This window comes from Sceloporus undulatus, chromosome 7, assembly GCF_019175285.1.
Source record: "Sceloporus undulatus isolate JIND9_A2432 ecotype Alabama chromosome 7, SceUnd_v1.1, whole genome shotgun sequence".
NCBI lineage: Eukaryota > Metazoa > Chordata > Lepidosauria > Squamata > Phrynosomatidae > Sceloporus > Sceloporus undulatus.
In genome coordinates this window covers 25,785,543-25,807,241 of record NC_056528.1, presented here as the reverse complement: position 1 = coordinate 25,807,241, position 21,699 = coordinate 25,785,543, and the positions used below count along the sequence as shown (strand labels likewise).

At 46.0% G+C, this 21,699-nt stretch overlaps 2 protein-coding genes across 2 annotated transcripts; both read left to right on the top strand.

Annotated features, from left to right (window-relative positions):
* The first annotated feature begins 1,199 nt into the window (after nucleotides 1-1,199).
* SMIM24 (small integral membrane protein 24) lies at nucleotides 1,200-4,289 on the top strand. Its single transcript, XM_042479715.1, has 4 exons — nucleotides 1,200-1,470; nucleotides 2,383-2,515; nucleotides 3,046-3,084; nucleotides 3,820-4,289. The coding sequence occupies exons 1-4, from the start codon at nucleotides 1,404-1,406 to the stop codon at nucleotides 3,938-3,940; spliced, it is 360 nt and encodes a 119-aa protein (XP_042335649.1). The 5' UTR covers nucleotides 1,200-1,403; the 3' UTR covers nucleotides 3,941-4,289.
* A 752-nt stretch (nucleotides 4,290-5,041) lies between these two features.
* On the top strand, nucleotides 5,042-19,575 carry MFSD12 (major facilitator superfamily domain containing 12). The gene is made up of 10 exons (XM_042479713.1): nucleotides 5,042-5,632; nucleotides 11,641-11,851; nucleotides 13,106-13,238; nucleotides 14,828-15,025; nucleotides 15,670-15,762; nucleotides 16,571-16,663; nucleotides 16,838-17,008; nucleotides 17,638-17,732; nucleotides 18,165-18,295; nucleotides 19,106-19,575. The coding sequence occupies exons 1-10, from the start codon at nucleotides 5,269-5,271 to the stop codon at nucleotides 19,192-19,194; spliced, it is 1,578 nt and encodes a 525-aa protein (XP_042335647.1). The 5' UTR covers nucleotides 5,042-5,268; the 3' UTR covers nucleotides 19,195-19,575.
* The last annotated feature ends 2,124 nt before the right edge of the window (nucleotides 19,576-21,699 follow it).

Here is a 21,699-nt window from a genome sequence, read left to right as displayed (position 1 = left end):
TGGAGGTTGGATGGGCATCTTTCAGGGTTGCTTCAGTGGTATATTCCTGCATGGTAGGAATGACCCTTCCTCAATTATTCTATTATTATTGCTTTGATTCACTTAGAATAGCAGAGAAATAGCACAAGAACCTAAAACTGTAACAACCTCCAGTCTACTAGGTCTTGGACATCTCCCCATCAGACAGATATGTTCTTATTAATATTAGAAACTACAGATACAGAATTTTTCAACAGATACAGAATTTTTTCAGTTTTTCAACTCCAAAAATAAAAAGAGGTCAAAAGAGTTAGTGTAAAATAAGCAAGAAAAAGACATTACACTTCAGACTAGGATGACGAAAGGTATTGCTTTCAGTGCTACATTGCCAGAGGCAGGATTGGGGAACATCCTAGATCTATTGGACTACAACGCCCATCATCGGCACCCAACATAAAGCGGAATCTACTGGCAGCTCAGATGTTTTTCTATATATGGTTTCTTGCAATAGTAATAATAATAATAATAATAATAATAATGTTTATTAAAAATAATTGCTTAGTCTCGTCTCCATCATCTGGAGAGAAAAAAAGTCATGCAATAATGCTAACTGGGTCGCTGTTGTATGTTGAATAAAGGCATGTTATAATGAATAAAATTAGGACAGTTTAGCTTTGCCTGGCAATATGAAGTTTGCATTCTGTATCGATGTGCCATCCCCAGTTCAAATTCAGTATTAGCTTTTTCGGTTTCACTTGGCCATTATTTTTCTCTTCTTCATGTTTAGCTTCTTCATGTTTGCACACACTTCCTTGAGTCGCTTAAAATTTCCAAGTCTTTGTTATTTGCTCCTAATAGTATCCGAGAAGGGTAGCAAACCAGCTTTATGTTGCTGTGGCTTTCGTGGCACTCGGGGTGGCATCTTCCCATGAATGATGAGAAGAGGATAATGATGCTATTTGAATGCAACCTGTGCTGCATTTTCATGGTTTTGCATAAACATGCGATCAAAGTCAATAATGACATCTCTGGGGATGTTGAGCCCAATGTCCCGCTGGCCTTAAAAAACAGCTCCAATGTCCCCAACTTTATTCCTTCCTTCTTTTCATCTCTTCAGAATTAAACCAACCAGGTTGCCGTGGGTGGCATTCATATTTCAGGTGCTGTGGGTGGCATTCATATTCAGGCATTTTTTCCCCCGAGGTGGGCACAATCTTCATGCCACCCATTGCATGGCGCTATAAATATCTAGACCTGGGAGAACCAGATCGGCACAACGTTATCTGGTGCCCTTTGAATCCAAGTCCAGAGGCGAGGGTTATAAAGAAAATAAATCTGTCTTTCTCAGCTGAGAAGGGAACGGAAAGCAGAAATCGTCTAGAAGAGGACAGCCATTTGCCGTTTTGCCAAAGTCGGAAAGCGTCATGGCGTTGTCTTTGTATGTGATTCTGCTGGTAGGATTTGCACTCACTCCCGGCTCGTACGGGCAAGGTATGGTATGGTTTTTGGGAGGCAAGCAGTGCCCATGTTAGTGCAGAGGGATGCCCAAAAATGTTGCTGGCTAACCCATACTGGGCACAAACGGCAGAGGATTAACTGGGACTGTCCTTGGCAATTTGAGACAGTCGAAGGATATAGTATAGCTTCTTTCAACATAACTACATCATTCAAAGAGAGCCTTAGGTGTGCTGTAGTTTTCAGTCCGTGTCTGTATGTTTGTTTTCATTGGTGGGTCTCCCATCCAAGTACTATCCAGGGCTCACCCTGCTTAGCTTCTGAGATCAAACAGGAGTGTATTGTGTCCATGTGCCTTCAAGTCTCCTGTCTACTTATGGTGAGTTTTCTTCAGCAAGGAAGACTCAGAGGTGGTTTGGCCAGTCCCTTCCTCTGAAATAGAGCCTGCAGCACCGACTCTTCATTGGTGGCCTCCCATTCAAGTCCTAACCAGGGCTAACCCTGCTTAGGTTCCAAGATTGGACAGGAGTGCATTCTTTGTATGTGCCTCCAAGTCACCTATCAACTTATGGCAAGCCCATGAATCTCATAGAGTTTGTCTTCAGCAAGGAGACTCAGAGGCGTTTTGGCCAGTTCTTTCCTCTAAAATGGAGTCTCCAGCACCAGCTCTTCATTGGTGGCCCCCTCCAAGTCCTAACCAGGGCTGACCCTACTTAGCTTCCAAGATCAGACAGGATCCAGTGCCTTTGGGGTATTTAGGCCTCTCCCTGGTCCTTCTTGTTGTTGTGTCTTCAAGTCGTTTCCGACTTACGAAAACCCTATCGTGGGGTTTTCTTGGCAAGAATTGCTCAGATGAGGTTTGCCATTGCCTTCCCTTGAGGCTGAGAGAATGTGGCTTGCCTAGAATCTTGTATAGGATGCCAATCCCTGTCTCCTTGGACCCTGCAGGAGAGGTAACCGGAACCACTGAGGGTTCAAACAAGCTCCAGCCCTGGCTGGTGGGTCTGGCCGCTGTGGTTGGCTTCCTTGGACTGATGTTCGTGGCATCGCTGGTCAATAGGATCTTCTTCTCCAATAAGACGTAAGTTTCTTTTCTTGATCCTGATTGATTGATTGATTGATTGATTGATTGATTTATATCCCACTTTTCTCCCAAAATGGGATTCAAAGCAGCTCAAATTGGGGGGCTAGACTGCATTGGTGCCCACAAAGAGACCTCAGTGGACCACATGCACAGGCTGCATCCACACTGAAGAATTAATCCAGTTTGACACTGCTTTAACTGCCACGGCTCCATCCTGTGGAATCCTGGGATTTATAGTTTGTAGTACTCTGACAGAGAAGGCTGACTGTCCCCCAAAATGACCAATGCCAGAATCCCATAACATTGAGCCACGGCAGTTAAAGCAGTATCAAACTATGTTAATTCTGCAGTGTAGACGTAACCAAAAATCTAATGTTTGGTTCTCAAATGTCCTTTAGGGGCCACAGTGGGGAGTTTACCATATTTTGGTAAATTACCAAATAAATTGCCAAATTTACTATATTTTCGGCACCCTGTTGTTTTTTTCCTCCTCCAATCCTTTTGTGAACATTTTGCTTCTCTTTCAGGAAGGACGAACCAAATGCGGATAAAGACATTGAACTCAGGTAACTATTAGGATATTGGAGGTGCTATTTTTTATGTTGGGAATTGTAGTTTATTGTTGTACCAGAGTTCTCTGACAGACAAGGCTGAATGTCTCACAAAACTACAGTTCCCAGGATTCCCTAGCACCGAGCCAAGGCAGTGAAAGTGGGCTCAAATCGGTTTATTTCTAAGTGTGTTTTGGATCAAAAACATTCAAAGACATTGCCATGTTAGTTGGGATCCATAAGCAAAATAGAAATAGAGGCCGAGTCTCCCTTATCCAGAATCCAAAATACTCCAAAATCGAAAAATGAACGGCTGAGATAGTGATGCCTTTCCTTTCTGATGGTTCGGTGTCCACCATTTTGATTTCATGCACAAAATAGTTGAAAATGTGTATAAAATTACCTTCAGGCGAGGTGCATAAGGTGTACATGAAACATAAAGGAATGTTGTGTTTAGGCGTGGGTCCCAGCGACAAGATATCACATTATGTACATATATGCAAATAAAGATATTCAAAAAATCCAAACAAATAAATAAATCCAAAATGCAAAATACTTCTGGTCCCAAGCATTTTGGAATAAAGGAGATTCAGCCCATAGCAGTAATATGTCAGTGTTCAGCTCCAAATGATGTTTCGGGGACCCCCAACCCAACATTCATCAGCTTTGCAGCTACCCAAATGTGGCCTAGTTATGAACACTTGTCATCTTTTTCTTTCTCGCTTTTCCTCCTCCTTTCCCCACCACCAGAACTAAACCCAACATTTATGACAACATTGCTGTGGATCTAGATGAAGAGGGCCCATCCAAAGTGGAAGAAGGCCCATCCTCTGAAGCCAAAGTGGACGACAAAAACCTGACCAGCATGTGAGGAAAGGGCGAAGAGTCTGGAAGAGGAAAAGCGAGCCCACCCTTGGATTTTCCCATTCAGCCCAGTCTTTGCAGGAGCAACTCTGGAAGAAAAATCCCCCGGGAAAGACTATTCCTTGCTAAAAGTACTTGCCTTGAAACTCCGAAATGGTTTTCGCCTGCCAAGGTCTAATTTTGACCCTGTGTAATCAATGACATTTTTTGTCTTTGGGTCTGGAGTGGTGAGGAAAGGAACGAAAGATGTGTAAATCTATGTGTGATTTTTCCAAAAATCCAAATTTGCTGATTTTGGCATGGAGAGCCCGATATTGGGGTGATTTTATATGGTTGAAGGTTGAAGAGTTATCCAATAAAAGAGCCCCCATCATAAGATGTTTTCCTTTTGTTAAGAAAAAAATATATTGGAAGGAAAGGAAGAGCGTAAGAACAGAAAGGAGGGTGCCTTTCTGTGTGTGTGTGTGTGTGGGATGACAACTCTGGAGACCAGGGTTTGATTCCCAGTTTGGCCACAAAACCCACTGGGTAACCTTGGGCAAGTCACAGTCTCTCAGCCTCAAGAGAAACTTGCCAAGAAAACCCCAGGATAGGGTTTCCTTTGGGTTGCCATAAGTCAGAACTGAGTTAAAGAAAATGCGCACGCGCACACACACACACACGTGTGTGTGTGTGTGTCCACTGAGTAACTTTGAGCCCTGTTTAAATACTTGAAGGGGAGTCCCATTGAGGATAGGGCAAACTTGTTTTCTGATGCTCTAGAGGTGATATTGCCCTGTTGAAATACTTGAAGGGCAGTCCTACTGAAGATGGCACAAGCAAGCTTGTTTTCTGCTGCTCCAGAGAACAGGACCCAATGGAGCAATGGATGCAAACTTCAGGGAAAAGGGATTCCACCTCAACATTAGGAGGAGCTTCCTGATAGTAGTCACTCCTTCTTTGGAGGCCTTTAACCAGAGGCTGGATGGGAATCTGTCACAGAGCGGGGTGCTTGGATTGTGAGTTCCTGCATGGCAGGGTGGAGAGGCTGAACTTCTATGATTCTAATGATTGCAAAAGAAGGAGGAGAGAAGGAGGGAGGGAGGGAGGAGCCAAAAGAGCCAGAGGGAGGAGGAGTGAAAGCCAGTGGGCAACTCTCCTCCTCCAAGGAGGATTCTCTTCCTCTCTGTCTCTCTTGCCTGTGCTTGCCCTTCCCTGCCTTGGCTGCCCTGTGGGTGGGGGGTTCCCTGAGGCCAGCCAGCCCCTCCCTGGCCCCATGGCTGGGCAGGGCTCCCCCCCAAAAGCCAGGCCAGTCTCCCCTCTTGGTCTCTTTGCAGCAGCAGCTGCTGCTGCCTGATGCGCTCTGCTGGTGCGTCTTTACGCACAGAAGGGTCTCCAAGGTCTGGGTCTACCCAGGGGGCAGGGGGACCCCTTTGGCCCCCGATGGGAGAGCCCCTGGAACCCCTGGAGCCTCTGCCCCTCCTGGGCAGGCTGAGCTACGCCGTGGGCCACTTCCTCAACGACCTCTGCGCCTCTCTCTGGTTCACCTACTTGCTGGTCTTTTCCCACTCGGTCCTGGGCTACAGCACTGGCCACGCGGGGCTGCTCTTGCTGGCAGGGCAGGTGGCGGATGGGCTTTGCACTCCCCTGGTGGGCTACGAGGCAGACCGAGGCCCAAGCTGCGGGACCTACGGCAGGAGGAAGGCTTGGCACTTGGCCGGTAAGGAGCTTGGGATGGGGGATGATGGGTGTTGCAGTCCACAACAGAGAGAGAACCCCTGGGCAAGGGAGAGTGGGAAGGAGGCTGGTGGACACCCACACACACCCCATTGAGTGGATCCCCCTCCTGTGACCTCCTGAGATTTGGAGTTTGGGGATGATGGATGTTGCAGTCCACACACACACACACAGCCCTAGGAAGGGAGATGCATGCAGGGACAGGGTGGGAAAGATGCTGGTTGACACACACATGCACATCAGGCTTCTCTCCTATCGCCTCCTGGGATTTGTAGTTTGGGGATAATGAGTGTTGCAGTACACCACACACACACTCTGGGGAAGGCAGGCTGAGAGAAAGGGTGCGTCCACAAGGTGGGAAGGATACCGGTTGATACCACTTTAACTGGCATCATGGCTCCCTCCTGTGGGATGCTGGGATCTGTAGTTTGGGTGGGGCACCATGCTTTGGGGCAGAGAAGGGGAAAGGCCTTCTCTGCCCCAAAGCATGGGGAGGAGAGGTTGATGATGATGATGATGATGATTATTATTATTATTATTATTACCATCATCATCATTATTGTTATTGATGATGGTGATGATGATTGTTCAGTCTGCAAAGCAATTTTGTAGCACAGTGGTTCCCAAACTTTGGTCTTCCAGAGGTGTTTGGGACTCCACTCCAGAAGGCCCAGCCAGCTTGGCCAACATTCAGAGATTCTGGGAGCTGCAGTCCAAAAACATCTGGAGGAACAAAGTTTGGGAACCGCTTTTGAGACTAACTGAAAGAAAGAAACTGGAAGCATGGGTTTCCCTAGCTTTGAACTTACACTTCTTCAGAGGCAGGTTGCTGCTTGCTGCTGCTGCTGTTGTTTTTGTGTGCCTCCCAGTCATTTTTTGACTTATGGGGACCCTAAGGCAACTCTGTATTTAAGTATCATTATCTATTTAGGATGTTGTTACCCTGCTCTTCAGCCACAAAGTGGTTTCTCCTTTGCTTACATTTTAATTCATATTTTTGTTAGCAATGTTTTTTGTTTTTTGTTTTTGCTACATTTTAATTGAGATTTTGTTTGCAATGTGTCAGTGTTGTGGGCCTCCTGGAAACACTTTTCCTTTGTGGCCTTTTCGACAAATAAACATCTGGCATTGCATCCTCTTTTTGCAACTGAGTGCAAGTTAAATAGGTCTGAAAAATGGGCAAGGCACACTCTCTCGGCCTCAAGGGTAAGGTGGCCAGGGCAAGCCTCCTCTGAACAAACCTTGCCAAGGAAACCCCCGGATAGGTTTGCTTTAGAACCGCTGCAAGTCGGAAAGGGTTTGAAGGCCTACAACAACAAAGGCAACAGCAACCATCCACTGTTATGTGTAAGGACCCAGCTGTGATTTACGGCAACCTTTTTGTGGTTGTATGACTTCAAGCCGTTTCCAACTTGGGCGACCCTAAGGCGAAGCTATCATGGGGTTTTCTTGGCAAGATCAGTTCAGAGAACGGTTTGCCCAGAGGCTGAGAAAGTGGGATCTTGCCCTAGTGGGTTTCATGGCCAAGTCGGGACTCGAACCCTGGCCTTTATAGTCACATTGGATAGGATTTTCGTGGCAAGATGTGCTCCTGTGTGTCAAAAGTCAAACTTTTCTGGTTGGTTCCTCTGTTGGCTGCTTCGGTGGCCACTGAACCTTTGCCGGCTGCATTTGTTTTTTCCCTTGTTTGTCCAAAAAGTAACGTGACCGCTCTCTCTCTTATGCCTTTGCGATGAGTCAGGGAAGCTAGGGATGGCTGACTTCCTGAACAAAAGGTCACTGGGTACGCCTGGCTGCGTCCGCACTGCAGGAATAATCCAGTGTGACACTGCTTTGACTGCCCTGGCTCCATGCTATCGAATTTGGAGAACTGTTTGTTGCGGCACCGGACAGAGAAAGCTAAATATCTCACAAAACTACAAACTCTGGAATCCCATAGCCTTGTGCCATAGCAGTTCAAGTGGTGTCAAACTGGATTATTTCTGCAGTGCGGATGCAGCCAAAGAGTCTTAAAGTCAAGGAGATAAAATTTAAATTGCTTCAGGGTCCAGCGTGGTGCAGTGGTTTGATTTTGGATTCTGGAGACTAGGGTTTGGATCCCGGCTCGGTCATGGAAACCCACTAAGTAAAAATAAATAAGTGACCCTGGGCAAGTCACACTCTCTCAGCCTCAGAGGATAGCCATGGCAAACCCCCTCTGAAGAAACGTGCCAAGAAAACCCCATGATAGGGGCACCTTAAGTCAGAAATGACTTGAAGGCACACAACAACAATCACAAGCAACAGTAAAAGATACTTCCTTTGAGATCCAGGTTGTCTCCTGTGTGCCTTTTAACCCCTTTGCCTGAGGAAGCAGCCACTGGAGCTTTGAAAGCTTACAACATGGATTTTGTGTGTTTGAGTTGGCCCAATATGGCTGCTTTGTGGATTTTGGATGTCGTCGTATGGCCACCTCTTAGATCAATCTTGCGTCAATTTTCGTAACCGTAGAAGGCAGACTAGGCTGAGAGTTTGTGCAGGTAAAATGGACTATTTCCAACCAGGGTCTTGCAGGGAAAAAATCAATCCTCAGTCTTGTTTGCATTTAAAAAAATGGAATTGGAGATTTGACAGCTATTATCTCTTGGCTTCATACCAAGGACATCATCTTCATTGCAAATCCTCAAGTCCATTTCTGATATCCGACCGGCCCACATTTAAGCGTCTGTTTTTGAAAAGCCAAAGTTGCACGCTTGGCAGACAGGCTTCATTGCAAAACGCCGCTTGCTATTCAATCTGCAAAATCCCAAATACTGTGTCTGAGCTCAGCCTTCTGTCTCTCTTTCTTATTCCCCCCCCCCCTCTGGGTTATCTCCTTTGGTCATTTCTGTTTTTCATCTTTTGTACATTTTAAAATTCAAAAATTTCATTACATTCCTAGGAGATTTTTGGAGGAAGAGGTGCAGGAAACAATATCACAAGATTTACAGCTGGGGTCCACTTGGATTCCAAGTAAAACGCAGCCGCTCAAATAGAGTCGATCCACAGACCACGCTGTCTAAATAATTCAGTTTTGACCCCAATTTAAGTGCTATGAGATCTTGGGATTTGTAGGCCTTTAGTCTTCTCAGTCCTAGATTGCTGGGGCCTCACAAATAACAGTGAAAATGGAAAGAATAAGGACAGTTCCAATGGGGTTAGACTGGCAGAATGGGATTGGACTGGATGACCTTTGGGGTTACCTATGATTTTCTTGCACTCTACAATCGATTTCCCCGCCTCTCGCTTTGCACACAACGCCTTCAAAGCCTCTGGCACTGAACAGAGCAAAGCCAAGCAACATCCCAAAGAGGGTTGCATCAAGGGCAACCGCTCAAGAAGATAGAGAACACAAACATGTCAGTTTTAGGATGAGTGTCAGTCCCTGATAAAGGAGGACATGAGAGAGGAAGATGGTAGCGTAAAATGAGATAATCTTAAACATAAAATCCTAGGGTCACCTGATTTTGAGCCATGCTCAGGAATTTTTGTGACTGCAAATCCCATTCACCTAAGGCCTTGGGATGCCTGGCTTCACTCAGTTTTTTTCCCACCAGCGAGTTCCTTTTTCTGGAGAAAGAGGCAGGAAAGCTTTTGCACAAGCAAAGATTTGGGTTAAAAAAGAGTTCCAATCTTTTCCGTTCTTCTTCCTCTTTCCCCCCCAGATTATGAGTAACTTAATCATGCAAAAAAGAGACTCACTTGGAGATTGAGAGGACAGGCAAAAATGGAAGAGATTTCAGCCAAAGTGACATATATCTGTGCCTTGTTTTATTTTATTTGCATTTATGGGAAGCTGGACTGGACAAGGTTGGAGAGATCCCCTCATCGCATGCAATCTTCTAAAACAAGGGTGGGTCTTACATGGACTGTAGCACCCAGCATCCTTTACCATTGGCCTAGGGACAGTGGGAATTGCAACTGAATGGGAGTCCCTAGCAGCATTCTTTACCCTTAGTGGTGCTGCCTGGGGACGATGGGAATTGCAATCCAATGGGGGGTCCCAGGAGTGTTGCCTGATTCTGGCCCATGCACCAGATTTTGCAAGACTGCATATCCCATCAACCTAAGGCCAGCATAGGCAATGGGGAGAAATCTGGGCGCTTTCCAGTCTGATAACTTCTGGAGAGCCACCAAGTTCCCAGCCCTGTTCTGTGGTTTGAGATACGACACTTATCTTTTTAACCCAGGAGTGGCTCTTCGGATGTTGCTAGATTACAACTCCCATGATCCTTATGGGTAGGGCTGATGGGAGTTGTACACTGGGGAATCTGCACACTCCACCTATAGGGATGTGTCTTCCATGCTTATTTTCTTTCTGCTTCAAGAAAGTCTTCCCAAACTGTGTTGTCTGCAAAGATGGTTTGCATTTGGGATTCTTCCTGGGCAAAAAATTAAAATAAATGCATTCAGTATTTTTTATGCAGAAAACACCTCTTTTTCTTTGTAAGGAAGAAAATAATCTTTTCTTCACAAAACAACCACAGGCAAAACCGTCTTAAGAGTCAGAGCAGTTGGATGATGGAACCAATTCCTTAGATAGATGTTGGGGGTCTTTTTTTCTGTTTGTCTGTGAGCCGCCTTGGGTCCCTCCGGGGAGAAAGGTGGCATAGAAATGAAACAAATAAATATTTGCTCTGTACATCTCCAAAAAGAAGCTGAAGGCTGGTATAGCTGGAGATCCGGCACTGGGTTGGACTAGGTGACCTCCAGGGACCCCTTCCATCTCTAGGGTTTGACGAGGCTTCAGAATTAGGACACGTATTTGTGGGCTGCAGTCAGTTCAGGTCAGATGGTTCCTTATGTACCAGCGATGAGGTCAGAAACCATTAACTGCCGTCTTAACAGTAGTTTTCATCTAGATGTAGAGGACTTTTTGTTAACTTTATCGGTTGATCATTTCCTTGGCGCTTTTCTGTCTCATGGCTGACGATTTTAGTGACTGTGTGACCTTTGCCAAGTCCCCAAGTTTTGCTATTTTGACAGCATGGTTTAGCTGTTCTTGTGACACTTTCAGGATGGTTGATCAGCGGTCCCGAATCCCCTGCTTTTTTACAGTCCGCCCTCCATATCTATGGATTCTTTAGCCAGCCATCCACATAAACATTAGGAAGAACATTTTGGGATACGCTGCTGCTTTGGAGGGTGGTGGACTCTCCATCTTTGGAGGTCTTTAAGCAGAGGTTGGATGGAGTTTGTGCTGCGGGTTGGATTATATGGCCCTTTGGGGTCCCAACTCAAAGACTCTGTGATTCGATTAGTCTTATGAAGCCTGTTTTAAGTTATATTTTGAGCCCCATATTGGTCAAAAGGCTCTGAGTTGTGCATTGTGTACACATCTTTGCCCTTTGTTCTTGCTCCATCAACCCAAACATCGACCCACAGCTTCCCTTCCCTTTTGATGCACCCGAAACTACCATCTGGTTGGCATGTTGTGGGCATCATTTTTGCTTGTCCTTCTCTGTTAATTCTCTGACTTTTCATTTCCTCCTAAATTCAGGGGAATTTGTTGGCTTTGCATAATTGTTACTGTCTGTCCGAACCCAGCACCTTTCTTATTTCTTGTTTTGGTGTGGGAGACACAAATGATGACTTTTAAAACCAGTGTGGAATGCTGGGTCTTCTGGGGGTTTGGGCCTACAGTTCCATAGGTCAGTGGGGACAATGGTAAGGGATTATGGGAGTTGTAGTCCAAAGGAAACAAAGGTCCCCTCCTCACAAAGGCCTGGTTCAAAACCATAAATTCAGAACGAAGGTTGACTTTTTGGCAAGCCTTGCAAACATGCCAGCATGCCAGTTGCTTTAGGTGGGACCCTAATTAATTATTATTACTATTATTATGTGGCCATCGTATTAGAGCATCTTCCAAGTATTTGCATGGCAGCTTGGATCCCATTTGGGGGAAAAGGCGGGATATAAGTCCAAAAAATAAATAATTTCTCTCATTTTCCTTCCCTTTGACCTGCACTACAGGGACCATCTGCGTCTTGCTCTCCTTCCCGTTCATTTTCAACCCTTGCATAGGATGCACAGAGAATACCCCCGAATGGGCAGCCCTGGTTTACTTCATCCCCTTCATCGTCATCTTCCAGTTTGGATGGGCGGCCACCCAGATCTCTCATCTCTCTCTCATCCCTGAGCTGGTCTCCACCGACCATGAGAAAGTAGAGCTCACCGCTTTCAGGTGCATCCAAGGGCTGGGTGGGTGGATAAGTGGACAAGTGCCAATCCTTACACCTTATCTATGGTGGGTGTCCCCAGAGTATTCTGGCCCCAGATTCCCCCATTATCCACTCTCTATTGCTGTGGGTTTTTGGCTCTCATGGTAAACAATGGTGGATGCCTTCCCATGCGGTCCCCATTTGTCAATGTGGTGCTGCTGCTGAAATCAGAACAAGGCACACAGCCATGTTAATGCCTCGTCTAGAGCAGGTGCCCCATACTATTCTGTCCCTAAATTCTCCCCAAATTCCCCCTGTTGCCTGTTCTCTTTTGATGCAGGGTTTTAGCTGTCACGGCGGATGATGGCAGGTGCCTTCCCATGCCATTTGTTGCCTGGTGCCATTGCTGAGGCACCCAGCCATGTTAACGCCTTCTCAAGTGTGGGTGCCCCAGGAGTATTCTGTCCCCAAATTTCCCCATTACCTGCTGTCTTTTGCTACTGTTTTTTGGCACTTGCAGCAAATGACAGTGGGTGCCTTTCCACATGGTCCCCATTGATGGCGCTACTAAAACCAGAACGAGGCACCCAGCCATGTTAACACCTTCTCAAATTCCCCTAGTTACCTGCTCTCTTTTGTTGCGTGTTTTTGACTCTTTTGGCAAACGACAGCAGGTGCCTCCTCAAGCTGTCCCTTTTCGTCACCCAGTGCCACTGCTGAGGTCAGAATGAGGCGCTCAGCCATGTTATCAATACCGGCACCCACAGGCATCAAGGAAACCCACTGGGTGACCTTGGGCAAGTGACACTCTCTCAGCCTCAGAGGATGGCAATGGCAAACCCCCTCTGAAGGAACTTGCCAAGAAAACCCTGTGGACGAAGCTAGGCCTTAGGGTTGCCGTAATTCGGAAACGACTTGAAGCCACACAATAACAACAACAACATTGTTGAGTCTGAATAGTTTTAACATGCCACAAGAGGGCAGCGTTTCCTTGTTAGAAATGTCCCTATCTTTCCCAATAACCAAAGTTTGCCATTTTTGGCCAAGAAACATTTGCCGTGGTTTTCCTTGGCCTTTTGTACCCAAAATGAGAGCCAGAGGCACTGAGTGCTTCTCAAGTTGGGAAGAAAACTAGAATTTCCTTTTAAAGTTTAGTAGTTTGTTTTTGGAACGTGGTGCATTGGGCTTTCAGGATCTCTTAACAGATATCAAGATAAACTTTGCAAACCGAGAGTAGTTATTGCTTTCCCACAAAGCTCTCCTTGCCCCGTTTTTAGATATGCATTCACTGTCATGGCCAACATCACAGTATATGGAGTGGCTTGGCTTCTCCTCCACTTTGAGGCGAAACACACGGGGCGGCCGGACCACATCGCGCACCTTGGACGCCATGACATCCCTGTATTTCGGGTAAGTAAGGATGCATGATGGAGAGAGATTATGGAAAGGGAGGAAAGAGTGGCTCTTTGCACCTCTCTGGTGATATGATAGTCCTGTTTAAATATTTGAAGGGGTGTCATATTGAGGAGGGAGCAAGCTTGTTTCTGCTGCTCCAGAGACTAGGACCTGGAGCAATGGATGCAAGCTCCAGGAAAAGAGATTCCACCTCAATATTAGGAAGAACCTCCTGAGAGTAAGGGCTGTCTGACAGTGGAACACACTCCTTCCTCAGAGATTGTAGTGGAGTCTCCCTCCTTGGAGGTCTTTAAACAGAGGCTGGATGACTATCTGTTGGGAGTACTTTGATTGAGAGTTCCTGCATGGCAGAATGGGGTTGGACTGGAGGGCCCTTGTGGTCTCTTCCAACTCTATGATTTTCCCCTTAGGATTTTAAGCAATTGACCCCTGGAACTCACTGCCACATGATGTGGAAACAACCCCAACATTTGGCAGCTCTGTGGCTGATGTTGGTAGGAAAAATTACCAAGCGATTTTGGGTGAGGTAGACTATGCTTCCCACAATCCCTGACTATTTGGTAGTCTGGCAGAAGCTTCTGGACCGAAAACATCTAGCAGATCAACAGGGATGGAAAAAATATTCAAACAATATGAGAGTAATGGATGAAAAACATATTTTTTTGAGCATGGAAAAGCCCTGAGAAGAATCCTGGACGGATGAGAATCGTCAGAGTTAGGGACTTATTCTTTGCAAAAATAACACATGGTTGCATTGCACAGAGAACCACCTTTTCTGTTCAGGATTCATAATCCTCTGCACAGAAAACGTTTCTGCCCCAAATTTGGACGTGGTTCTTTTGCAAGAAAACAGCATTTTTGCACAAAATTCAGGTGCGGTTGTTCTGCGCAGGACAGTAGCATTTTCTGAACAGGCAACCTGTGCAGGAAAATAATAATGCTACACAGGAGTCATATATTTTGCACCGAATGGAAAACAACCCTGTGCAAATTTGGAGCATAAATGTGGCTCCCAAAGTGTGTGCGGCCTTTGAAAATGGCATGGTTTTGGAAGGCTTTCTTGCAGCAGGAGGGAAAATGTGAATACAGTGCGTCCTTGCCTTACGTGGGGATCCGTTCCGGATCCCTCTGTGTAAGGCGAATTCCGCCTATGCTCAAGCCCCATTGTAAACAATGGGGCTCGTGCGCGGTGGGGCGCAACGGGCGCACGCGCCCATTCAATTGAAAGGGACGTGCCGCCCCTTCCGCCCCACGCGTGCCCTGCAGCTTGAGCACGTATGCTCAAGCCGCGTAAGGCGTGCCCGCGTATGACACGGCTGCGCTGTATTTCGAGTTGCTTCTTTCTTGATGAAAATTAGTCATGATTTAGATCTATCGAGATGTAAACGCTGTTTTTCTGCGCAAAGCAACCATATCAGAATTTTGTACAAAAATATGCAACAAATTTGCTATCGGCTGCTGTCTTGCGTTGTCTCTCCTTCCCTCCTTCTCTCATAAGAAGGCTCATAACTAAAATCTCCCCTTGGCATTACAAGGCATAATTTCCCCCCTTTTCTTCTTCTTCCTCTACTTTTCCATCCCAGAACCTCTCTCTTATCGTTGTGGGCGTGGGCGCCATATTTTCCTTTCTCTTCCATATCGGTACCAAAGAGAAACCCCGACCGATCGCCAGACTCCCTGACCCTGAAGAACACACTCCACTCTTGCCTCCGGACCAAAAGGGACCCATCCGCCCGCTCCTGCTCTGGAAAGATTGGCTGTTGGAGCCTGCTTTCTACCAGGTGAGTCGATAAATAGATCAAGAGTTGAGATCCAATGGGGCCATTTACTCCAACCCTCCTAAAAATCAGGGGGGGGGGGAATCCTAAATACAAGACACTTCTACTCCTCAACATTTCGGATAAGAGATTCTGAACATGTACCTAAAGGTAAAGATCATCCCTTGACATGAGTGTCTAGTAGTAACTGTCAGTAGGAAGCAGGGCTCATCTCCGTTTCTAAGCCCAAGAGCCAGTGTTGTCTGAGGACTGCTGTGGTGGCCATGTGGCCAGCATGACTGCACCAAACGCTGCTACCTTCCCACTGAGAAGTGGTACCTATTTATCTCCTTGCATTTGCATGCTTTTAAACTGCTAGGTTGGTAGACGCTGGGACTAGTGACAGGAGCTCACGGCATCATGTGGCACTTTGGCCTCGGACTGCCGATCTTCTGATCATGAGAATTGGTGTCTTAACCACTAAGCCACCGCATCTCTGTCAACATGTACCTACTAAAAACTAAAATTGCACATCACTGTTGCCTGATCATTTAAGGTTCGCGGCATACGCAGGTGGACCCTAATCTTGCGTGTGTCACTTACAGGATGACGGATGGTGTCTGTCTGTGTGTCTGGTTATGTTACCCCAACAACCTCTCTCTTTCTAGGTGGCGATGCTTTACATGACCACCCGGCTCATTGTGAACCTCTCACAAACCTACATTGCCATGTACCTCACCAACTCGCTGCTGCTCCCAAAGGTGAGTGTGAACTACGGTGGCTGAGTTGGTGATGCTGACATTTCTGGCTTTTGTTATGGGACTCTGGTGGCATCTCCCATGTCTGTGGGATGCTGAATCCAGTCCAGGTTTTGGAAAGCATGAATGGCCCCAGGTCATTCAGATAGTCTATACCAGTGCTTCCTAAACTTTAGACCTCCGAATGTTTTAGACTTCAGCTCCCACAATTGCTAACAGTTGGCCAAGTTGGCTGGGGCTTCTGGGACCTGAAGTCCCAAATGAACAGAAGACCAGTGTTAGGAACCAGACCAACCCAAAGTCCAACATCTTTTGAAATAGGAACCCGCACCTTTGGGATGTGACGTCCAAAATACTGGGAGGAACAAAGTTCAGGGTGTATAGTGTAAGTCTATAAAGGCCATAAACAGGATGTTGAATTCTTCCTGGAAATGAACTCATAACCAGTGAGTTGGTTGCAATATGGGAGTTATGTGCACCCCATAACTGGCTGCAGCATTTTGCACCTATAAGTTTCCAGCAATATGGGAGTTATATGCTCCCTGTCTTAACCGAACCTCCTGAAGGAAGGAATTACACAACCTAGGAGCAACCACCAAGAAGCCCCTGTTTTTTGGTTGGGAGGAAACCCCTATAGATATGAAATTTGTAAAGACTCATCTCAATTCCCACCTTTGACTAAAGGAATGTTGTCAAAGTCCATATAATGAAAGAGTCCTGGGGCTTCAACCTGCAAACCCTGATTCCAATACACTACTGTGTACATATGTATGACTTGCTTTCCTTGTCTCTCTCTCTTCCCTTTCTGCAGAAATTCATTGCCACAATTCCTTTGGTGATGTACATCAGTGGCTTCCTTTCCTCCTTTTTGATGAAAACTGTGAACCGGCGGTTCGGCAGGAATGTGAGTCGCCTAACCGCCAATGGTCCTACAAAGAAAACCCCATGATGGGGTCACCATACGCCAGAAATGACTCAAAGACACCCAACACCTCCGCTTAACACCCTCATCCATCCGATCTTGACTTGAATCTTCAAAGGGCCATCTCAATTTCTTGTTTTCCTCTTTTTCTCTTAGCTCACCTACTTCCTCGGGCTGCTCATTATTTTGGCATTTGCGTCGTGGCTAACTCTGGTCGACCAGATCGGCGTGGAGATCTACGGCGCAGCCATCCTTCTTGGGGCTGGGTCGGCCACCATTTTGGTGACATCCCTCTCCATGACGGCGGATCTCATCGGCACTAACACGGTATGTATGTATGTATTTATTTATTTATCCAGCGCTCCGTTCTTCTTTTCTTACTGTTTTGAGACTTAACCTGTTTTTCTCTCTATCTCAAGCCTTGCCTCTTCTTTCTATTCTGAAGCTTGCCTTGTCCCTCTCTTTTGGAACTTGTCTCTTGTTTCTTCATTTGAGGCTTGCCTCTTCTGCTTTTCTCTATTTTGAGGCTTGCCTTTTCCTCTATGTGTTTTGAGGTTTGCTGTTTTGTTTTTTTGTTTTCTGTTTTGAGACTTTGTTTTGAGACTGTTTTTCTCTATAGTCTGACTTTCCTCTTCTTTCTATGCTGAGGCTTGCCTTTTATCTCTCTTTGCGCCCCTCCCCTCTTTTGAGGCTTGCCTCTTCTGCTTTTCTCTCCTTTTTAAGGCTTCCCTTGTCTCTCCCTTTGGAGACTTGCCTCTTTTTCTCAGGAGGCTCGTTTCTTTTCTCCATTCTGAGCCTTGTCTCTTCTTTCCATTTTGAAGGTTTTGCGTTTTCTCTCTGTCTTTTGAGGCTAGCCTCTTCTGCATTTCATCTCTAGATGAAGCTTAGGAGCCTGCCTATCTCTGCTATTTGTGTTTCCAAAGCAAAAATGTCTCTCCTTTCCCCCCAAAACACAGCACAGCGGTGCCTTCGTCTATGGGGCCATGAGCTTCACGGACAAAGTCTCCAACGGGGTGGCGGTGATGATTATCCAGAACCTCCATCCTTGCCCGTAAGTCCGAGAGTTACCTCTTGTTGAAATGCCATGTATAGTCTTGCATTTACAAATCATACACATACACACACACACACACACACAGAGTCGCCCTTCCATTTTTGCTGGGATCTATTCCGGACCCTCCCTGCAAAAATGGAAATCTGCCAATATTAAAGCCCCATTGGCTTGAATGGTGGCGCACCCCTGGGGCATGCGCCATGGGCATGTACCCCATTTTATGTTCAGCCATTTACCCCTTGCGCATAATCGACATGGATTGGAAGTCCACACAAATGGGGAAATGACTGTATTTTTAACATATTTTCAAGCCATGAGTGGCTGAACCTCTGGATGCAGGATCCATGGACGCAGAATCCGTGGACTTGCAATTAAGTTAAGTTTGGTTTCCTCCTCCCCTCCCCTTTGTTTCCCCACTTTGAAATCCAGGACTCAACTCTGTTGCTCTGGCTGTGCCAACTTCTACCACTGGGTGATGGTGACCGTGACGGGCGGAGTGGCCGCCGTGGCCACGCTCATCCTCTGCTGCCTCCTGATTTGGCCCATTCACATCCGATTCCGTGAGTCGAATTTGCTATAATGGAAACCTGGGAGGAACCAGTTGAGAAGGCTGGCAGGGAGGGAACCGGAGAGATATCAGAAATGGAGAATCAGGGCCACTCTACCAAGTCTGCCAATTGACCACATCTTGGAAATCAATACCCCCCTCTTTTGGACATCTCCTGCTGGACTTTCTTAGATGATGCTGGCTGGGGGATTCTGGGAAGTGTAGTCCATTTTTAAAAAAATAATTTTTCTAAAGCAAGGTAGGGCAACTGAACCCTGCAGGCTTCATGTGCCCACTTTGGCTATTTTGGAGGGCTCAAAAACTTGTTTGGCTTCAGAATGCCCACCCAACCTTAGTCCTCCTGATTCTTTTGGACCTCAGAATCCAGAAGGCTCCAGACAACTTGGCCAACGGTCAGTAAATTATGGAAACTGAATCCAAATCATGTGGAGGACCAAAGCATGGGAACCACTAGGGCCATAGTTCCTAACCTTTGTTCCTCCAATTGTTTTGGACATCTGCTCTCAGAAGCCCCAAACAACTTGACCAATGTACAGGAATGATGGGAACTGAAGTGCAAATGATCTTGGGGAGCAAAGGTTGGGAGCCTTCAACCATGTCTGGAGGTCTCTTGGGTCCCCGGGCATTCGAACAAAATCCGTGTGCCATTTTTGCAAAACTCAAGTCAGTAAATCCCGTGAAACCGATGATGACGATGGTGGTTTTTTGTTGCCGTTTTTTCTTGTAATCCCCTTTTCCGTTGCATTGCGGGGAGGGGTTCAATTCCCTCGGCCCACAACTCTTCCTTTCGTTTCTCCGGCAGACGGCATCTCCGTTACGGGGCTGGCAGGATCCGGAGCAGAAGAGGTCCAGCAACCTGCAGAAAGTGAGCATTCAAGTGGCGTTAACTAAGACACTAGTCCTCAGGAAGGAGGGAACTGAAACTGGATGAAAAGGGAAACTAAAGACCTGGAAACTGGAATTTCTTTGGACTTTGGACACTGGGGATGTTTCGTCTCCCTCCGAGCATACTTTGCACAATGTCACTAACATTGGGCTGCATGTCTCTTCCATCGCCCATGTGGCCCTTCCTTTGCACATCTAAAAAACACTTGACCTCATGAAGGACTACATTCCTCTCCTTTTCCTCTTCTCTGCCCAACATCTTCCTTTCCACCCTGACAGTTTTGTGGGTTGTTTTTTTTTTTTTAACCCAGTGCTGAGTAAAAGGGATAAATTAAATCTGTGTGCTGCTTTCATTTTTTTAATTTAAAATAAATAAACTCTCTTAAGAAAAATGGGGGAGTGTGGTTATTGTTGTCGTAGTGGTGGATCCTGGATACATTTAATGGAAGAAGCCACATTCTTTGATCCGGAGGCTCTCCTAAACTCCCTCTCTCTTCCTTGGTTGATGTTTGCCCCTGTTTGTCTGAAAGGAGGAAGAAATGGGTTGTGTGCGCAAGTGCGCAACTCTATCGTATCATAGTTGTTGTGTTTTTTAATAATAATTTTTTATTCCAAACCTAATACAGAAAAACAGTGCTCCATCCCATCCTAATTCCCACCCTTCGCACATCCAAAATAATCTTCTCCTCGTCCTCTTCAAGTTCTTCAGATCTACATTTATATCTTGTCCACATCCGATTCTGTGATTCTTCGGGTTACGATGACTTCCACCATCCTGTTATTAAATCTAGTTGTCTTTCTAATATCTTAATTATTTTTTGCAATTAAAATCCTTGCTGCCGTTATTACATATAAAATAGTTTCCCCGTATTTACTTGTAAGTTGGGAATGATTTTAAGGCACGCAACATCGACAACGTGTGTCTAAAGCCAGGTGGTCTTTGCATGGGTACCCAATGCCTCTCTCTGGGAAGTCGATCCTCTCCCGAAAATGAAATTACGAAACATAGCAGTACAGATGACTAAGACGGAAGAGTTTGTCCTTTGGGGATTTTTCTAACCAAGTGCACCGTTTTCCTTTCCATTATCGGATCTTCCACTTCCGTTTCCCGCTGACATAATCGGTCGCGTGATCCCCGACCTTAACTCTCACCTGACAGGCGTTCGCTGTCTTTTCGTACATATGAGCAACTCCAAGTCATGTGGGTTGAATCCTTCCTCCATAAAAAGGGGAAATAGCAGCAATAATCATCCAAGAAGCACTTTGTCAAAGTCAACATAAGAGGGTTATTAGGCTTAAGGGCTGTAAAGGTATAATGGAAACCAAGGAAGGGGTGATCTGAAGCCAGGCCAATTTAGTTTTCCGTCTCCAAATGGAACTGGCAGTCTGTCTGGATTTTGCAAAGTGTCCCGACATGCAAAATCCCATTGTGAGAGAAAGGCGAGAGATAAATCCTTGAAATAATAATAATAATAATAGGCTCGAGCAACAAGGCTTGGTTATTAATTGTGTCACGGTGCCCTCCTTCACCCCATGCCTTCGGGCAAATGCCAGCCTTCCTTGAGATACCATCATCCTTGCAAGTACCTACCTGCCATCCCAATAAATAGCGGGAATTGTTGGCCAGAATCCTGTATACTTCACTAAGTAACTTCCCTTGAGAAACCCTACAGACCTGACAAAAAGTCCTATCAATGGCGGAAAGGATTGCCTTCTGCCCAAGTGGCTCTGGAAGGAGATTATAATAATTTTATGAGACTTTTCAACCTTTCTGCCAAAGTATGCTGGTGCCTAACCAAACTACAGATCCCAGGATCCTTGGAGATGGAGCGGTGGCAGTAAAAGTGGCCTCAGATGGCATGATTTCTACATAGATGCACTCCAAGGTTCTTTGCCGGAAAGGTTTGAAAGGCAATGAAACAATCGTGCATCCAAGAAAACTGGGGCCTCATTCCCACTACCTTTTAAACTGGATCGCAAATCATTTTGAACTGGTTTAAATGGCCCTGGTTCACACTTGAAACGAATCGCTGAAACAATTCGGAGAGGGGAAACCATGCCCTAGACCCATTGAACCCACGTCTTTTTGACGCTGATTTTTTCCCCATGTCTTTTTGGATAAATCAATTCCACACAAGTGTGAACCAGATGCGGATCGGAATTGATTTCAATTTGCCCTTCGGCCGGCTGGAGCGGGTCCATTTTGAATTGATTCATTCATGAATGCGGACCACAAGTGGGATATTTTACAGGGAAAAAATGAGATCAGGGCAAATGTAGCGGGAACCACACTCTGCTGTTGATTTGGATTGCAAACCTATTTATTTATAAGTGGTAATGAGGCTTTAATAATAATAATAATTCTGAGCCAGCGGGGTGTGATGGTGTGATGGTCTAGGAGTCTAGCATTTATTATTGTTTGCCTTTGAGCCATTTCTTAAGGCAAACCTATCGCGGGGTTTTCTTGGTCAGATTTATTCAGAGCGGGTTTGCCATTGCCTTCCTCTGAGG